A 12,500-nucleotide genomic window follows, 5' to 3' on the forward strand; every position below is an offset into this window, starting at 1 on the left:
GGATCCTTCAACAGCTGACTGACAAACACACAGAAACATAAATTAACTGATGTTATCCTATTAGCTCTGTGTTACCCTGTTAGCTCTGTGTATATCTGTTAGCTCTGTGTTAGCTCTGTGTGTATCTGTTAGCTCTGTGTTAGCTCTGTGTGTATCTGTTAGCTCTGTGTTAGCCTGTTAGCTCTGTGTATATCTGTTAGCTCTGTGTGTATCTGTTAGCTCTGTGTTACCCTGTTAGCTCTGTGTATATCTGTTAGCTCTGTGTTAGCTCTGTGTGTATCTGTTAGCTCTGTGTTAGCTCTGTGTGTATCTGTTAGCTCTGTGTGTATCTGTTAGCTCTGTGTTACCCTGTTAGCTCTGTGAATATCTGTTAGCTCTGTGTTAGCTCTGTGTGTATCTGTTAGCTCTGTGTTAGCTCTGTGTGTATCTGTTAGCTCTGTGTTAGCCTGTTAGCTCTGTGTGTATCTGTTAGCTCTGTGTTAGCCTGTTAGCTCTGTGTTAGCCTGTTAGCTCTGTGTTAGCCTGTTAGCTCTGTGTTAGCCTGTTAGCTCTGTGTTAGCCTGTTAGCTCTGTGTGTATCTGTTAGCTCTGTGTTAGCCTGTTAGCTCTGTGTTAGCCTGTTAGCTCTGTGTGTATCTGTTAGCTCCGTGTTAGCCTGTTAGCTCTGTTTGTATCTGTTAGCTCTGTGTGTATCTGTTAGCTCTGTTAGCCTGTTAGCTCCTTGTCAGTCTCTTACGCTCGGATGATGTTGCCCAGTGTGTGGTCTTCCTTGTTCAGCGTGAACAAACAGGCGTTGGGAACCTTCGTGTCTTTGGTGATACTGATCTTTTTCTCTCCTTCAAACAGCAGGAACGACTCGAAGGCGGGAGGCGCGTTCATCTTTCAGTCTGGTCGCGGGCAGCGAGCGAGACACACCGGAAACGCTCCAAACCGCGTTACTGGGCTCGTTAGAGATGAACTGTGCGTCGCCTGGAGAGCAGCAGAGATCCGCGGCTGCAGCAGCAGCGGGGGGAGGGGGGCACCTTCAATCGGCCCTATGACGTCACATGACGGAGGGGAGGGGGAGGTTCCGTCTCTTCTTCTGAGCCATAAATAACAGAACAACATGAACAAACACTGCTGTAATAATGAATTATTAGATGAACTAACTCTGCACGGACTCATATGACTGTAACAGTAAATGCAGGAACAGTTGAACAGGAAGTGACGCCGTAAAGTAAATTCTACAGTATTTACTTATTTTACTCTGATTATTGGATTTTTATTATTTACACTTGTTGACTGTTGGCTCAGACATTCTTTCTGTTTGTTTCAATCACAAACATCTGTTTTATTTTTATTTATTGTAAAACTGAACAATACTAAACATCAATAGACTTCATATGTTAATGTTTAAGGGGTAAATAAATTATATAATGAAAGAAGAAAAAGAAAAAAGCTTCAGTAGTTCAGACGATTATTATTATTATTATTACACATATTAAGAATTTTCAAGGCTCGAGGTTTGTGGAGTGCTAAACAGGGTCTATGTATTTATGCATTCCATTCATAAAAAAATAAAGATTTGCTGTTATAAAATACTTTGCTAAGATAATTAACAGATTTCTGATGTAATACTATTTCTATTCTGAACTGCAGACGTCATAAAAACCAAACTCTTATTAAAGTTCTGGAAAGAATGATGGCAACCTTTCAACCAACACTGCCAACATCTCCACTGTGTAAACATCTAACTTGCTGGTGCCGCCACCTCAAATCCTGTCACTCAGGTCTCAGGTTTCTTAGCAACATCCGTATAAATCTGTAAAATCACTTTACTTTTTCATTACATAATGGCTGAATGCACTCACCACATCAGTTTTATCTTTCTCTTTCCTTTTTACCTCCAACAAATACCGAGTCTCACAATACCAGACAGTCGAAGATTCTCCAGCTACCGAAGTCTAACACGGTAGTTGCTCAGCAACAAACCTAGGCACCTGACCAGAGATGATGCTCTCCACCTCTTCTCCACCTCTGAACTGCAGGTCATCGCCCCGGTATGAAGTGCCGCCCTAAAGACTCTGGATTGGTTCTGCAATGCAGGTTTAATTTAAACTCTAATTGTTTCCACCCAGTTTTAACAATGGAAGCTGGGAGATCGTCCTCAGTCTGTATGAGCGAAGCATTTAGAGACTGTGAGTCTAACAAATACCAGTTTACAGGCCAGACCAGCATCCATGGAGCCACCACTGGATAAACTAGTGAAGGTTTATTCTCACATAAAACACTGCAAACTCTTCTGCATCATCATCCCCTACCTGATACACCCTACCTGATACCCCCTACCTGATACCCCCTACCCGATACCCCCTACTTGATACCTCCTACCTGATACCTCCTACCTGATACCCCCTACCTGATACCCCCTACCTGATACCTCCTACCTGATACCCCCTACCTGATACCTCCTACCTGATACCCCCTACCTGATACCTTCTACCTGATACCCCCTACCTGATACCCCCTACCTGATACCTCCTACCTGATACCCCTTACCTGATACCTCCTAACTGATACCTCCTACCTGATACCCCCTACCTGATACCCCCTACCTGATACCTCCTATCTGATACCCCCTACCTGATACCTCCTACCTGATACCTCCTACCTGATACCTTCTACCTGATACCTTCTACCTGATACACCCTACCTGATACCCCCTACCTGATACCTTCTACCTGATACACCCTACCTGATACCTCCTACCTGATACCTCCTACCTGATACCTTCTACCTGATACCTTCTACCTGATACACCCTACCTGATACCTCCTACCTGATACCTCCTACCTGATACCTTCTACCTGATACCCCCTACCTGATACCTTCTACCTGATACACCCTACCTGATACCTCCTACCTGATACCTCCTACCTGATACCTTCTACCTGATACCCCCTACCTGATACACCCTACCTGATACCTCCTACCTGATACCTCCTACCTGATACCTTCTACCTGATACACCCTACCTGATACCTCCTACCTGATACCCCCTACCTGATACCTCCTACCTGATACCTTCTACCTGATACCCCCTACCTGATACCTCCTACCTGATACCCCCTACCTGATACCCCCTACCTGATACCTCCTACCTGATACCTCCTACCTGATACCTTCTACCTGATACACCCTACCTGATACCTCCTACCTGATACCTTCTACCTGATACCTCCTACCTGATACCCCCTACCTGATACCTCCTACCTGATACCTCCTACCTGATACCTTCTACCTGATACCTTCTACCTGATACACCCTACCTGATACCTCCTACCTGATACCTCCTACCTGATACCTTCTACCTGATACCCCCTACCTGATACCTCCTACCTGATACCTCCTACCTGATACCCCCTACCTGATACCTCCTATCTGATACCTTCTACCTGATACCCCCTACCTGATACCTCCTACCTGATACCTCCTACCTGATACCTTCTACCTGATACCCCCTACCTGATACCCCCTAACTGATACCCCCTACCTGATACCTCCTACCTGATACCTCCTACCTGATACCTTCTACCTGATACCTTCTACCTGATACCTCCTAACTGATACCTCCTACCTGATACCTCCTACCTGATACCTCCTACCTGATACCTTCTACCTGATACCCCCTAACTGATACCTCCTACCTGATACCTCCTACCTGATACCTCCTACCTGATACCTCCTACCTGATACCTTCTACCTGATACCTTCTACCTGATACCTCCTAACTGATACCTCCTACCTGATACCTCCTACCTGATACCTCCTACCTGATACCTTCTACCTGATACCCCCTACCTGATACCTTCTACCTGATACCTCCTACCTCACTCTCCCAGCTCTCCTGCAACTCTCTCTCATTTGAGGCTGAGAATCACTGTGTGCTGCATTTCGGCCCGGCAATTATCCTTCAGTTGCATCAACCAACAGCTTTTCATTTCTACCTGTAGAGCAGGTACTGCTGCTCTGCTGTAATCCAACACAGATCTTATTAAGACCATAGACGCAGTCAAACATCTCATCACATTAACTACTGTTTTGCATATTTTTTCTATTCTCCTGATATGATCTGTCTGTGTTAACTGTGAATCAGAAACAACTCCCAGATATTTAAATGTTCCAACCCTTTCTAAATCTTTCCTGTACATCCTTAGCTTCATCCCTTCCTCACTGCTTTTCACTGAACCTACAGCTCCAACCATAACTCCTCCACCACCTCATCAACTGCTCTGTGCTCCTTCCTCTGTATCTGTTCCTGTATCATTGATCATAATGATGAAGAGTAGCGGGCTTATCACACTGCCTTGTTGAGTTCCATTTCTGTGTACTGGTTTGACCAGTCTGATCCAATCCACACTTGAATTTTTCTTCCAAACAGAAAATCCTTTATCCAGTTAAAAACGTTCCTACCAGCATTCGTCCTGCAGTTTAATTAACGATCATTCCCTCCATGTTGGAGTCCACAATATTCCTTCCTTTCCTAAATCCAGTCTGACAGCAGCTTTCCTCTCTTCTCAGGCTCATATGACGACTTCTCTGTTATCATCCTTCTCATTATCTTGTATAACTGTGATGTTTGGCCTGTAAACTGCAGGTTTAGATGGTTCTTTGCCAGGTTTCCTTCTCAGAATCACTGCTGCTTCTTTCCTTTAATCTTCTCTGTTCCGCTTCTGTTATAAAGATGCAGTAACTTTCCCTCCACAGCATATCTGATCTTTCCCTGGAGGTTGGTGTTGATCTGTTTATTGCTTTCATCATCTCTGCTGAAGTCAATGTTTCATCAGTGATATAATCTGTTTCTTCCCTCCTGTCTAACACACCTGGATGCTGACTCGTTCTTTCTTCTCCTTTGCTCTTCTTCTCACTTCCCTGCCTTTTCCTTCCCATTCCATTCTTCCTCCTCTTCATCATTCCTCATACTTCTCCCACAGGTGTTGTTCTTCTTATTTTGATGCACAACGTTCTCCAACTTGCCCTCTGAGGTCGTATTCAGACCAAATCAGGCGGAGGAGATGTTTGTGCTCATCCTGGTCTTTATCCTCCCTCATGACAGAGTTTACAGCTCTGATCAGTCTGATCTCAGCTGTGATTGGCCACCGTAGCCTTCAGCCAGTGCATTTCTCCAAAAGTTGACTCTGGCTGAACTTTCCAGCCGCAGTCTGATGCGGCGCCGCTGCGGCCAAAACACCTACATCCAAAATGTACTTCCTCCATTCAAATGAATGATCTGAAAGCTTGTTGTACTGTTCTCATCGCTGCTTCTCTTACTGAATCAAATACTGCGTGTTACTGGTTCTTTTATTCTATTCCTGTTTCTGACAGCCTGACGCTCCTCCGTCCACCGCGGTACCAGTTTCCTGTTTTTATTGATCCATCTGCTGCCATAATAATTGCTGATTCTTTATTTCATCTATATCTCCAGAAATATCAATCTTTATCCTTGTTACCTCACCCAACTTCTGGAATTCATCCCAATCTGCTTTTCCAAAGACCCACTTTGGGATTCCAGCAACTGGTCTCAGACTGGGTGCTAACTGGGACCAGTTACTAAGTCCAGCCCAGGGATTAAACGTTAATGTAACATGCACTGCCAATGTTTACTCTCATTCCTCTACCATCATTCATACAGACCAAATTCCTTTCATCCATTTCAGTTTGTATATTTGTTGTTTTCAGTCTTTGTGCTTCACTGTTTTTCCTCCTTTGAAATCCCTCTTTAGTTCCTCCAGACCTCCTCCTGTGATCATGTGATCATGTGATCATGTGATCCCTCCTTTACATCCACCACCATGTCCTGCTCCGTCCTGCCTGTTTACCATCTAGGGTTTCCTCTCTCTTTTAGTTTCAGTGCTTTCTCGAGTTGTTCTTCATTCTCACCAACGAGTTGCCGTCATTAAGGACCTTCACATATAGTATCTCACTCTCTTACTTCCCACAGCAGTTATTGGCACAAACATGTTTGACTTTCTTCATGTTTTCATTAAATCTCACCATGATGTTGTGGCAAAAAGAGGTAGATCAAAGAGGAATCAGTTGGTCGAGACACAGGTGTCAGATGGGAAATCTCTTTATTCACAGCAGCCCTACTAACAATGAAGTCAGAGATATCTTCCAACGTTAAAGAACGTGACCTTTTTATACTGAAGACAGGCTGTGAGTGTGTATGTGTACGTGTTGGGTGGATAAGTTTCATCCTGTGTACCAGACTCTTTGGCTTTCCCAAATCCTAAAGAGGGGTGGGACATTTTTCAATTTCACTTATCTTGAACTTTGACCAAATGTGAGTAAGCGTCTCTGCAGTATGTGTGTACTTCGCCCCTTTCCCAATATTCCAGATGTCTCCTGTTTGGTTGGTGTGCTGACATGTTCGACATCGGTCCAGGTCACAGTGACCTGGCTCTCATTCTCCTACAATAACAAGACATTTGTCAGGTCTGTCCCTCTCACAGTCTTCTTCCTCACTTTCACACCTCTCATCGTTGTCATTTCTTATTCTTTTATTGCCTTCAGCGTGTGTCTCGTTCCTCATTCATCTGTCCTGTTGAATGCAGTGAAACTAGTGAATGCAGATGCAAACACAACCAGAGAGCCGGCTGAGCATTAAAGGGATTTACTGCAAAACTGAAGAGGAGTGAATGAGGAGAAGTAGAGCAGTAAGCCGTAAGTTTGACCAGAGCAGAGCCGAAGGATGCAGGATGAGTCTGGATCTGATGCTGAATGACAGAATCCCTGCAGACCGGAGCAGAGCTGAGAGAACACGGAGAACATGCAGAACATGGAGAACATGCAGAACACAGAGAACATGGAGAATATGGAGAACGAGGTTAGTCAGGGAACACAGCAAAGAACAACTAGCAAACAGGCAGAAATGAGGCTGGAGACTAGAACACAAACACACACACACTGGTAAAAACACTGAAAGCAGTTTCACAGTAAAATTCAGTGTTTCTCCGACGCTGTTCAGCAGTCACAGGACGTCTGGTGGCGGCTGCTGGCAGAGCGGCTGATAGGCGTTTCCCATCATGCCCGGGGTCTCGCAGTCAGTTGAGAGCAGCTGCGGCTTTAAAAACTGCGGCCGCCTTGATCTCGTGACTTAATCGTTGGCTGCACGTGTGTGACATCAGAGCAAGTCGAGCTCAAGACTGCAAAAAAATACAGACGTAGTCACCGTGACATCACTCGTTGGTTTGTGAACTGCCGTTTTGAAGCCTTGAATTTAGTGATTTGACTGTCGCTATCTTGGATATTTGGAGTCAGAAGTGACCATATTTGGAGGAGAGGGTGGAGCTGACCATAGCGCTAGCTGCTAGCTTGGTTAGCACAGTGCATTTACAGTCTGTGGTTAACTGTAATAATACTAATGCTAATGCTAATTTCCACAAGTGAAAAACAGGCTTAAAATAATTCAAACAAAATGAACTTAAAGGAAAAACTGACCAGCCGAGTCAGTTTTTCCGAGAGGATCTTTTATCACAACCAAACACTGAATGAAACTTTTTTTAGGCGACTAAAATGTTTCAATTAACTGTCATGAACTGAACACACACTGAAATAACGACGATACACCCGTACTCTGTGAATCTGGGGTTACGCAATGTTTACGTTACGTAATCAACACTGTCGTTGTGGTCGCAACTTGTCAATCACAAAGTAGCCACGCCCTAAAGCATTCGCTGCTTTATCGCCTATTTTACTCGAAATGGGACCATAATTCCAAAATGAACATCATGCTGTATTGAAGAAGACTTGAAACTAGTGATTGAGACCATAAACTCGTTAGGAAAGTGTTTACTGAGATAATAAATCCAGTGAGCAGTAGAGTCGTTTTCTCATAGACTTCCATACAGTCGCCCCCTGATGGCCATTAGAGAGAATGCAGGTTTAAGGCACTTCCTGAGTTTCCTGCTTGAGTCAGACATCTAACTGGGTGGATGGGTGGAGCGGAGGTATTGAATACTAACTGGGAACAGTTGGCCAGTGTCCAGATCCCAGTCCACTGACCGAGCCTTGTTGGTTTGTCTTACACTGACACTAACATGCAACTCACATTAGTCACACATAAACATAGTGATACTGATACTGAAGTTTGTTGTGGTCATAACAACCTTCACCTGAAATATTCCAGGTTAACCTTTTCTTTAAACATTTCTTACAGAGTAGTTGACCTCCCACAGTATTACTGGTGCTCCTTACCAACGATATTCTGTGGTTTTCCAATATATTCCATAATAACTTAATAATAATAATTTTGCTTCATTACAAAGGTCAGAATTGAATTTTAAAAAGGAAAATAGGCTACGAGCCACAAGACTGTAACGAACTCATCACATCGAGAATGTTTGCTCACGCTCACCCTCCTGAATCACAATTATGATATGAAAATAAATGTTAAATATATGCAAGATAGACATCACATGTTAGGCCTACAGTCTACTACGGTACATATCATCATTAAGCTTCAAACATGTTGAATTAAAAACATCATCTGACTAAAAACGTCTCATATCTTTTTCTTGAAAGACAGACGTCTGTGTTAATATGCAGATTATAATCTGTCATTAGCCTTTAACACATATAACAGCTTAACAACCATCACATACAAACCCAAACACCTTGAAATGTTGACTTGTTTGTGCTTTAGTGGTTCTGGTTGATCCAGACTGTATTCTGGTTGATCCAGACTGTGTTCCGTTTGATTCAGACTGTGTTCTGGTTGATCCGGGCTGTGTTCTGGTTGATCCGGGCTGTGTTCTGGTTGATCCAGACTGTGTTGTGGTTGATCCAGGCCGTGTTCTAGTTGATCCAGACTGTGTTCTGGTTGATCCAGGCCGTGTTCTAGTTGATCCAGACTGTGTTCTGGTTGATCCGGGCTGTGTTCTGGTTGATCCAGACTGTGTTCCGGTTGATCCGGGCCGTGTTCTAGTTGATCCAGACTGTGTTCTGGTTGATCCGGGCCGTGTTCTAGTTGATCCAGACTGTGTTCTGGTTGATCCAGGCCGTGTTCTAGTTGATCCAGACTGTGTTCCGGTTGATCCGGGCCGTGTTCTGGTTGATCCAGACTGTGTTCCGGTTGATCCGGGCCGTGTTCTAGTTGATCCAGACTGTGTTCCGGTTGATCCAGGCTGTGTTCTGGTTGATCCAGACTGTGTTCTGGTTGATCCGGGCCGTGTTCTAGTTGATCCAGACTGTGTTCTGGTCGATCCAGACTGTGTTCTGGTTGATCCGGGCTGTGTTCTGGTTGATCCGGGCTGTGTTCTGGTTGATCCGGGCTGTGTTCTGGTTGATCCAGACTGTGTTCTGGTTGATTCAGACTGTGTTCTGGTTGATCCGGGCTGTGTTCTGGTTGATCCAGACTGTGTTCTGGTTGATTCAGACTGTATTCTGGTTGATCCAGGCTGTGTTCTGGTTGATCCAGACTGTGGGTCCGTGTTCCTCCGTCCAAACATCTGTTCAACTGGTTTGATAACAGGATGAATAAATACACATAAAACATTATTTTGTTGCTGTTTTTCATGTGAGGATTTAAACAGTTTGGTTGCTGCTGTGTCTGGTGCGTCTCTCTTAATGCAGATGATCCCTGCAAGTATTTAATAAACTGAAGCAGAAATCTTCGTACGTTGCCGTCGTTTTAGTGCCAACGATGCTTCTACTGATAAACACTGGACAGAGAGAAGAAGCAGGAAGCAGCTGAACATCATTGATTATTCAAATCTCCAGACGCGCTGACAGGATCTAATATCAATTAATGTTAACTGACAGCATTTCCTGGTTGAGCTACAGTGGAGGGATTATTGATTATCTGCAGAGATTTATTTCTGTATAAAATGTCCTTATTATTCAAGATAAAGTATCTGAAACACTAACGAGGCTCCAGGAGCTCGGCTCTGAAAGTCTGTCTGATGTTTTATCAACAGAAAAAAAGTTTTCACAAAACTCAAAGTCACAAGTCGCATTAACATGCAGGAATATTGATACTGATCAATATACTGATCGATATAGTGATCGATATAGTGATAAATATACTGATCAATATACTGATCGATATAGTGATAAATATACTGATCAATATACTGATCAATATACTGATAAACATACTGATAGATATACTGATCAATATACTGATCAATATACTGATCGATAAACTGATCTATATACTGATCGCTATAATGATCACTATACTGATCGATATACTGATAAATATACTGATCAATATAGTGATCGATAAACTGATAAATATACTGATAGATATACTGATCGATAAACCGATAAATATACTGATCAATATACTGATCAATATACTGATAAATACACTGATCAATATACTGATAAATATACTGATCGATATACTGATCGATATACTGATCGATATACTGTTAAATATACTGATCGATATACTGATCGATATAGTGATAAATATACTGATCGATATACTGTTAAATATACTGATCGATATACTGTTAAATATACTGATCGATCAGAGTGATCGATACTGTGGGTTCCTCTGAAATCAACTTTTTGAATCGTTTGTTTCAACTGTGACGTCAACGTTCGGTATGTTTACCGGAAGTTCCTCCTGTCCAATCTCATCGTTATCTACGTGTGCGCCCTTCTCATTGGTCAGCGGGGTTTGGTTTGTTTTTGAAAGTCGGGCGCTGATTGGCTGCGTGAGTGAGCAAGAGCCGGTTTAAACCGGGGGCGGGCGCGTGTTCAGTTTGAATCCGGCAGACAGCAGCTCCGTTCGGATCGCTCAGAGACAAACACACGGTGAGTCCCGCAGGTACGTTCATCAGCTTCAGCTGTTAGTTGTTTTCTGTCTGCGGGTTAAATGAAAAACATGTTAACATCACAGCTAATTCTCACTTAGCCGCCTCAGCTAACGCTAACAACGCTACAACCGTTAGCACGAAGCTAAAACAGAAACAAGCTAAAGTTACTGTTAACTAACCGACTTTACCGGATAACCGGACTATTTTACCCGTTACACCGGACTGCAGCTCTCAGTTTTACCGGTAAATATTCTTCAGTGCTACCGCTAACAGTTAGCTGCAGTTAGCAAACGGCAGGACGGACCGTGTCTGTTGAACTCACCGGACAATCTGCGGAGTTTATCCGCTGTGCGTGAGCTCTGTGGCGGTGACGCTGTCCCGCTGCGGCCCGGTGCTGCGGTGTAAAGAGTGACCGTGTTAACTGGAGGCGTTCAGCCGATAGCTCGTAGTGAAAAACACCAACAGTCAGACTCTGTCTCTCCGTTAAATGTAGTCCAAAGTAAAGGCTTTATTATCAGGCCAGAAAAAGGAAACTTTGGCATTGAAATACTTCGTATTAATTGTATTGAAAAAGTTGTGTTGCCACTGAAAATAGAACAAGGCCATTAAAAAATTACAATCTCGTTATTTTATTTAGATATTTTTTTGTAGATATGTGTTTTTCAGTGTCAATCTTCAGATTTTTTTCTCTTGTCTTTCTATGAGAGGTTTTTTTTTAGTGTCATTGGTTTTCAGTTTCAACTTTCTGTCAGTGTTTTGTCTTGGAGAGGAGGGCCCTTGCTGCTCCTACATTACCCAGTGTGCCTTGCAGTCCAGCGAAGATATCCCAGGGCAACGGCATCATGGCTGAGATGAAGCTGTTGTGATTTTCAGTGTAGGACTGTTACTTTGTCACTTCATTAAGTTGTAATGTTTTCAGGAGAGAAAGTAACACATAGATTCCAACATCTGTTCAGTTTATCCCAGTAAGTCCAGTCTGTAAACCTGCTGGGATGTGTTGGGAGATGTTTGGACCAGCCGCTCATCTCAGCTGCTAGCAGCCCGACTCCTGAGATGATCGGCCGGTCAACATGTGGTCATCCCGGGAGAACGTGATCCATGAACTGATCTGCAGCTGATTCACCGCTGGCTCTAACGTCTCCGCAGCGTCTCGATATGATTTAATTCCTTCTGGAAGATAAATGTTGGTCTCACAGATGAAATCTAACAACTGTAGCTGCAACATTAGTTTGTCTGAATGTAAAGTGAAGCTTCATGTTTTTACTGGACAGATTATCACCAGGCCTGTCACGATAATTGTCATTGACTTATCGTACAATAACGTAATTATTGAGGTTATCATGTCCATGTATCGATATATCGTACAACATATGGACATGACCTCGAGCATTCTTGCTGACCTCGATTTTGCCCGTTTTGCGTGTTTGTTTACATAAAGTCAACATGATGGCAGAATATATAATCAGCCTGTCAGCTGGTTCCAGAAGGTTTCTGATGAATCCAGTTTTTGTTCCTGCTGTTAAAACTTAGAAAAGAGGAAGTTGGTGCGTGATGCTGCTCTTCCTCTGCACCACGGCAGATCTCGTTGTGCCGTCCCGAGCGGGGAAAGCTCCAGCGAGCAGCGATGCTCATCTGGCATTAACAGTAAATAACTCGGTCCCGGCCCGTGATGGTGGGTCAGTGTTTTTCCAG

The 12,500-nt window shown here is 43.5% G+C and overlaps 3 protein-coding genes across 6 annotated transcripts in view; 1 reads left to right on the top strand and 2 right to left on the bottom strand.

Moving 5' to 3' along the window:
- The window catches only part of polr2j (RNA polymerase II subunit J), a 1,657-nt gene extending 648 nt beyond the window's left edge, over positions 1-1,009 (bottom strand). The window contains exons 1-2 of the mRNA XM_042406645.1: positions 737-1,009; positions 1-18 (exon numbers count right to left, since the gene is read on the bottom strand). The exon at positions 1-18 is cut by the window's left edge and continues 91 nt beyond it. Of these exons, the coding sequence (XP_042262579.1) occupies positions 1-18; positions 737-879 (161 nt within the window). The 5' untranslated portion in view covers positions 880-1,009. The remainder of the gene's footprint in view (positions 19-736) is intronic.
- Positions 1,010-6,093: 5,084 nt separating this feature from the next.
- LOC121894212 (DNA-directed RNA polymerase II subunit RPB1-like) lies at positions 6,094-10,028 on the bottom strand. The gene is made up of 2 exons (XM_042406640.1): positions 8,655-10,028; positions 6,094-7,184 (listed from the first exon to the last, which is right to left on the bottom strand). Exons 1-2 carry the CDS (start codon positions 9,554-9,556, stop codon positions 7,163-7,165), a joined length of 924 nt encoding a protein of 307 aa, XP_042262574.1. The 5' UTR covers positions 9,557-10,028; the 3' UTR covers positions 6,094-7,162.
- A 670-nt stretch (positions 10,029-10,698) lies between these two features.
- Positions 10,699-12,500, top strand: part of ube2c (ubiquitin-conjugating enzyme E2C) — a 7,415-nt gene continuing 5,613 nt past the window's right edge. Inside the window, exon 1 of one of the 4 annotated variants that reach the window (XM_042406641.1) lies at positions 10,699-10,806. The gene's annotated coding sequence lies outside the window, so the exon portion shown is untranslated. Of the gene's footprint in view, positions 10,820-12,500 lie in introns of all 4 variants that reach the window. The other 3 variants (XM_042406642.1, XM_042406643.1, XM_042406644.1) reach the window with 3 other exon arrangements.

This window comes from Thunnus maccoyii, chromosome 3 (assembly GCF_910596095.1).
Source record: "Thunnus maccoyii chromosome 3, fThuMac1.1, whole genome shotgun sequence".
Taxonomy (NCBI): domain Eukaryota; kingdom Metazoa; phylum Chordata; class Actinopteri; order Scombriformes; family Scombridae; genus Thunnus; species Thunnus maccoyii.